A 7,169-nucleotide genomic window follows, 5' to 3' on the forward strand; every position below is an offset into this window, starting at 1 on the left:
TTGGCACCGTCGGAAAGAGGAGATCTTAAGCAATAAAAATATATGTGTCTCAATTTTTTTTAGTGTCGAATAGTCTTAGTTATTGGCCGTTGAAAAGCAGTGCACCGGTAGTGACGTTTTGGCCGTTTAAGGGTTAAGTTCCAAATAGAATAATGACAATGAAAGTAGCGGGTCGCGCGCGTAGCGCTTGTAAAAGCTTCTAGTTTAGTTTAAAACCAAATAACAATACTATTAATTGAAAAGACGATATTCTAATTTCAAGAATTCCCCACTAAGTTGAAGAATATCTGCAACTTAAATAGGCGCCAAAAATATATTCAGAAGGAATATGAATAAAAATATGTCAGAAGGAGGCCCTCTTACCTTAAGAATATATATTCTTGTCTATATGACAGTAAGGTATAGTCAATCATAGACTATAGTAATCCGTTATTATATAGTACTATAATTATATAGTATTATTATATAGTTTATTATATATAAATTTTATTTATATATAAATATACAATTATATAGTACTATAGTAATCATAGACTATCTCGGTGTGATTGCGCGAAAAAAAACATAATTAATAAGTGTACATAGTACTTTGAGAAATCTTTAATTTTAAAGTAAATAAATTATGAACATCAAAACCAGAAGTATACTGTTAAATTGAGTGAGTCGAAAAATGTATAGGTTACAAACTATTTTTTTTTATTGACAATTATATCGTACTAACCAAATTTTGACAGATTTTGAGGAAGCATTTAATTATTTGTATGTTGTACTTACCACTTTTATTTAACGCAATATACTCAATGCCAAAAATTACAAAAAGTAAATTGATTTAGAAGCACGTGTCATGAAACATTAAAAGAAACTATTGAACAGAGCAAGACGTATTTTCTTTAGCGCATTTCTTCTTCCCCACTGATTTGCTCATTTTAAGAATATTTTTTACCTTTGGTTAGAAGATACACTTAAAGCAAGAATTTCACTTACATCCTTAAGAATATTACTAAGAATATGCCTGTAAGAATATGGCACTCTTAATATTAGAATATCGTTTTTTCGGTGTATTATTCGCCGTGAGTCGCCGATTGGAGGAAATAGAGGAAACGATGCCAACGCGCGGGGTGGCGAGTAATAAGTTTAGCGGGCGTGTTTTGATTGTATTTTAGACGCATTTCAGTAGACAGTATGTGGAATGATACATGTTCTGTTGTGAATTGTAAAAATAATGGTAAAACGAAGGATTGCAAATTTTATAAATTTTCTAAAGCATCACATAAAATACTAAAAAGAAATAAATGGATAGATGCTTTAAAGAGGGAAAATTAAGTAAATATAACCTCGCTTTTAAGCGCCCTCTAACTCTGAAAATTTATTTAAAAACATAAATTAAAAATGTACCAATTCGTCGAAAATTTGTTTTCTAAATTGCCCATTTTTTTGGTAAATTGGCTACTAAGTTTTAAATTGCAATTTTTACATGAAAATTTTATTATTTCACTTCAAAATTAAAGATTTTCAAAATCAAAACAATTAAAATAGTAGGGTTGAAAGTTCTTACCTCTTTGGAATTTTGATGAATCAAGGCTTTCTACTTAAAAGTATCCAGTTTTAAACATTTGAGTTATATTTGCTAGTTTCATATGCACAGTCAAATATTTCGACTAATTAATTAAATAATTATTCTTTTTTCTAATTAATGAATTTTTTGCTTTGAAAATGGAATATTTGAGACTGAAACTGTATTTGAATAAAATTTGAAATTGAATCATTTGGACGCTTACATTTTTTGAACAGTTTCCGAGTCGTCTTGGAAAATTAGTAATTAGTGAGAACTGCATTTTAAAAAAACTATGCTTAAAAATGGAAAATTTTTTGCTAGAAGATTTATAATTTAAGAAGGTGACAATTGTACCTAAAACAAGCTTAAATATAACCTATTTTTATTATTATGTATTTCTTTGAAATACATTTGTTTTGAATGACTTATCTTACTAGCTATACGAAAGGTAGAATTTTTCATGTTTGTAATCGTATACTTACAAGATTTGTAATAGAAGTTTTAATCGCTGGTGTTCTCAACTTTCCACACACTATTACTAAACTTAAAAGATTAATGTTTAAACAAATTCTTATATATTCTTGTATTATTGCCCATTTAGTCTCACGTAAATACACACGCCCGCTATTAACTTTCAAATCCGCTACACTGTTAAAAATAATATTAAATATAATATACCCATGTGTATTAAAATTAATATATCAAGCATATGAAATCGCCATTAACCCCCTACCGCCCTTAAAACTTTCTTTTTTTCTGAATTTTGAGATATTTAGGCATATTATTCCTATGGCGGAGTGTATACAAAACTAAAATTCTAGCTCATTACCGTCCTGACTTTCATGTAAATACTTGCGTTAAAAATTTCTGTTCGTCTCAAAGTCATATTTAAAAAACCTCAAGTCTTCCAAACGTTACATATATGTCACTGTGGGCGGTAGAGGTTTAAGAGCGACTATATTAAATTCCATATCCATTCATGTTAATCACTAACAAGAAAAATCAGATAATTCCATTTTTCACAAATTCAAAATAAGTTTAGCAGTAATTTTCGATTGTAAATAATAAAACATGATACCTTCTTCCTGTTAACCAGAAATACAATTGGATTTCCAGTCAAAAAGTTCAATTAAGCAAATAAATAACAGACCTAACCTACAATTAACTGTCTTCGCCTTAAATTTTGACTATTCAGGGCGAAATTAGGAAAAGGTTTTACCCGTACATTGCACATTCATAATAAATAATAATTCAGTCGACAAATTCTAGATTGTAAATTTAACTGAGAATTTTTTACAAGATTTAAAGAAATTAAAGCACGTTCAGTTTTCACGCACATTGCTATATTGACCTGTATATTAAATTTAATACACATGTATGTTAAATTCACTAAACCAATGCATGTTACATTTCAGTAGCGGTAGTGCATATTCGCTTCACACACATGTATATTAAACCTCGGACAGATTTTTCTAACAGTGCAGGCTTCTTTACTACCAGGCGGCGGCGGAATTGAATGACGGTCTGCAACGGTCTACTATATTATTTTCTTACAACTAGCTAGTGGTGACTTTTTAGGTGTATATATACACATCTGAAAAGTCAGCTGCTCTTTAGAAAAACTGTCGGAATAACCCGTATTGGGGTATTTTAAATATTACATGGATGTACTGCAAAAGAATCTTGACCGCCGATAGGTTTAAACGTTTTTATGGAAACTGCAAATCGTGCTAAAATATATGCTTCTTTCGAATGTGCATGTATTTACAGTCCTAGGACTGACAGCGCCAAAAATCGAATGCGAGGATTTTACAGATTCTAAAGAGCGAAAGCATGCCCGATCAAATGAGCCTATTCGCTAATTTGAGTCATCAAAATTGAACGAAATATAACGCGTTTTATGTGACGTTTATTTAACACTTTTCCCATGAAAACACGATATCATCGCAAAGCTGAAAAGGTGCTGTAAGGTCGGTTTCGTTGTTTCACGGCACATATATTGTTTGAATAAGCAACACGCGACTTCTGGATACATAAATTATCGATGTATAACAAGGCTAGAACGGAACGAATTACTCTTAACCCGAAAGGGATTTGGCTTAAGGGATTAATACGGAGTGTTTACATGTACCATAAAAGTCGACGAATCATACCGAAACCGAAAACATCCGGCTATTTGTACCAAAATTTCAGTAAGCGTAACTTTGGGCACCTACCGAAGGTGTTCTCCCTACCAAAGGTTTTCTCCCTACCGAAGGTGTTCTCGCGTTGGTGTCGCGGTAGGGCTTGAGCTTTCCTTTCATGACTTTGACGGCTATGTTGGTGGTAGCATTGCTACTGACAAGGTCTCTCATGCCAAATAGGCTGATAGCGAAGAGGAGAGGGACTAAGAAGAACACCAAAACACAAATAATAATGGAGAGTATATTAAAGATATTGAAACGCTTGTTGCTTCCCGAGGATCATCGGGACACCCCTGGAGCCACAGCTGGGGGCCACAGCATGAGGGACGGTGGCGATGGTGAGCTGCGAGATGCTCAGGCAGATCTCACTAATCAAACAGCTTGGCCAGCCAGAACATCTGTGTCAAACGGTAAGCAGTGGAACATCAACTGTGCCTGCTGAGGATGCTTTCGCTAGCGTTAGCTATTTGCATCCAACGACCTTGACAGAAATACCGTGGTAGAGCATAAATTGGGATAGCACAATGAAAGAGGAATTGGTGTGTCTCGATTACGAAAGTGCGAAGTTTGAAACGAAAATGTAAAAAGGATGCAATTTAAGAACGAGATGGACGCTTGTAATTGTATACCTACAACATCATCGCAGGAGGTTTCAAACATCGTATTGGATTGACTTATAACATCCTAATCTCATCAGTCACTTGACTTAGTCCGTGGCTAGGATGTATGACCGGGTTCAACCGAGTAAAAGTTTTGAATGAAAAAATAATAATAAGATAATAATATAATAACAGTAATAATAATAAGAGCCTCGGTGACTCAGTTTGTTAGACGCTCGGACTTCACCTCAGAGGTCCGGGGTTCGATCCCTGAGCCGGTACCCCTGGAAATTTTTCTATGTACCTTTACCGGGGTTCTAGTGGGTCGAAACCCATCTTAAGCTGTAAGTCCCCCCATCGTGTACTTGACTGCAACCCTGTCAACCAATGAGGGGGTAAGAACTAGGGTTTGTCCAATATGTCGGGGCACACTGCTCTCATCAGATCACTTTATTGCATTATAAAAATGGGTTCGTGACTGATGATATATACCGGGATAGCCCCGTGCAAAATAATCAAATGAAATCCAACTTTAAACCAAAAATGCCTCCGACATGTTGGGCAGTAACCATCTTAAGCCTGTGATAACATAAGTAATAAACCAAAAAGCCTTTGAAATATTTGGTAGTCACTTTTGTCCGTCCTATGTCGCCGCAGTTGGAAACATTGCAATAAGATTCTGAATAAGAATCACATGAATACAATAGGACTGCATACCAAACGGAAGGCTGTCAGAGCCTTATTCGGAATTCTCAGCAAGACCCTTCCAAAAATAATACGCTACGATTGTCTCTGATAAATGCAATTTTTTGGGAGAAGGTTTTTATATGGATACATAGATACATATATAATGTCATACCTTCCGCAACGCTTTCTCTATGCTCTCCATTTCCTCGTTCCACAGATCGATCTCGTTCCAGTTCCCGTTCCAATTCCGTGGGTGTGTGTGGAGCAGTGTGTGGATGCGTAGGGGTATCTGAATTGTGCATGAATGACTGATAGTGGTGATTCTCCATCAATAGAGGGTGTGGAGCAGATCTGGGTCGAAATGCAGCTCCATCTTTCAGAACACTTGCTCTACCATGAGCATCTACGTCACTCGGTGACCTGATAGTGACAAATTTCATCTTCAAAATCACAAGCCTATTATTAATGATATGATAAGGAAAAATATGAGTTTGCTCAGAATTTAAGGAAACAAAAAATACAGAGAAGACTAAATCATTTTCGTTCATGGTCAAAGACCACGTCTCCGTCTTTTGTTAATTTTAAAAATGAACTAATAGTGTGCTCAGTCAAAAATATGCCTGGAAACATTTTTCTTTTTTTTCTTAAATTTGATAGAATTTTGTATTGTCATCGGAAATACGTATGCATACAATATTTCAAGTCGTTTGGATATGTCAAAGTGGGTCAAACTTGAAATGCAAGATAAGACTCTGACATGCATACCAACATACGAAGTGAAATAAAAGCTTGTGAAAATAAAAAAGTTATGCAACTCTTTGTGTTTTAATATTTTTGTTTTTGCGGACGCACTGCGCCATTAATAATTCTTTCACGGAGGTGGTTGCTTATTTCAGGATGTTCCTTTTGTGATTCGATAAAGGTAAGCAATAGCTCAAAAGTGATTTTTTTAATTCAAAAATAAAAAACAAAATTTATGCAGCTTTTTTGCGTCAGGTCTGGCTTTTTCTGGTACACGCCGTTTTCAGATGATTACTTGTTTTTAAAAGTTCCTTTTGCGATTCGATAAGAACTAAGTAGTATTTTGAAATTAATTTCTAGTTTATTTTTGCTTGTTTTTTTCATTAGAAAATAAATAAGTTATGAAAGTGTTTTTGAGTTAATGTCGGCATTTTTTAGACGCGCCGTACCTTTGAGAAGATTGTTTCTCGGAGATGACTCGGTGATGTTCTCGATGACATATTTCAAAAAATTAAAGGGTGTTTAAAATGTTAGGAAATAAGAAATTCACGCTATCAAAGCAAGCCTTTTTTAATACTTTGACTGTCTGGCCTGACCCGAGTTTGGCGCTGATCAAATAGCCAAGAACAGAAAAAATCTAAGTTCGATAAATAATTTTTTTTCACATATTTAGAAAAAGTTACAGGGCGTCTATAATGAAAACCTGTTAACTAAAGACGCTTATAGTGAAAAATGATTATATTCCAAGTCATTAAGAAAATAGAGTTTCTTCCCAAACGATTGGAATTTGTTGCTTGGACCTCGGCGTGCAGACATCTTGCTAGATGATGTCACAAATTGAAGTACTCTGACAAACTGCTAGATTTCGTGGATCAAGTGTCACAAACTGTGAACCAGCCAATAACTCGCGGCTAACCAATCCATAACTAGTGGCAGGCAGCCTATACCTAGCGACTGGCTCGACGGTTTGGCCTGGGGCTAGCCAGAAAAAACGTTACATTTTTGTACAGGCCCAGGCCAGACCGCCTAGTCAGCGCCAAGACTGAAAACCAAACGGTCAGGTCTGGGCTAGGCCAGCGCCAGAACATTTTTCCATACTGGCGTCCGGACATAAGACACGCCCTTCCCCTTTCGAAGCCCTAACGTTTAGATTCAACTGTGTTATATACAATGTAAGAAATATCTGCAATTGTAGTATGCATGGGTATATTAAATTTCGTATATGTTTACTTAATTCATTACATTTTGTACTTTTAGTATACTAAATTTCGTTTACGAAGTTATTTGTATATTAAATTTATTAAGTGTGCAGTAAGTTTCTTTTACGTATATGAATTTTATAGTTTCTGCATGCTAAAATTCATATTTGTGATTACTATATTCGGCTGTGCAAGCGAGTTTCGA

At 34.9% G+C, this 7,169-nt stretch overlaps 1 protein-coding gene across 1 annotated transcript in view; it reads right to left on the bottom strand.

Moving 5' to 3' along the window:
- The window catches only part of LOC117181247 (zinc finger protein chinmo), a 172,422-nt gene that overhangs the window by 96,403 nt on the left and 68,850 nt on the right, over positions 1-7,169 (bottom strand). Inside the window, exon 5 of the mRNA XM_033373811.1 lies at positions 5,197-5,444. Coding sequence (XP_033229702.1) covers positions 5,197-5,444 — 248 coding nt within the window. The remainder of the gene's footprint in view (positions 1-5,196; positions 5,445-7,169) is intronic.

Source organism: Belonocnema kinseyi, chromosome 10, assembly GCF_010883055.1.
Source record: "Belonocnema kinseyi isolate 2016_QV_RU_SX_M_011 chromosome 10, B_treatae_v1, whole genome shotgun sequence".
Lineage (NCBI taxonomy): Eukaryota > Metazoa > Arthropoda > Insecta > Hymenoptera > Cynipidae > Belonocnema > Belonocnema kinseyi.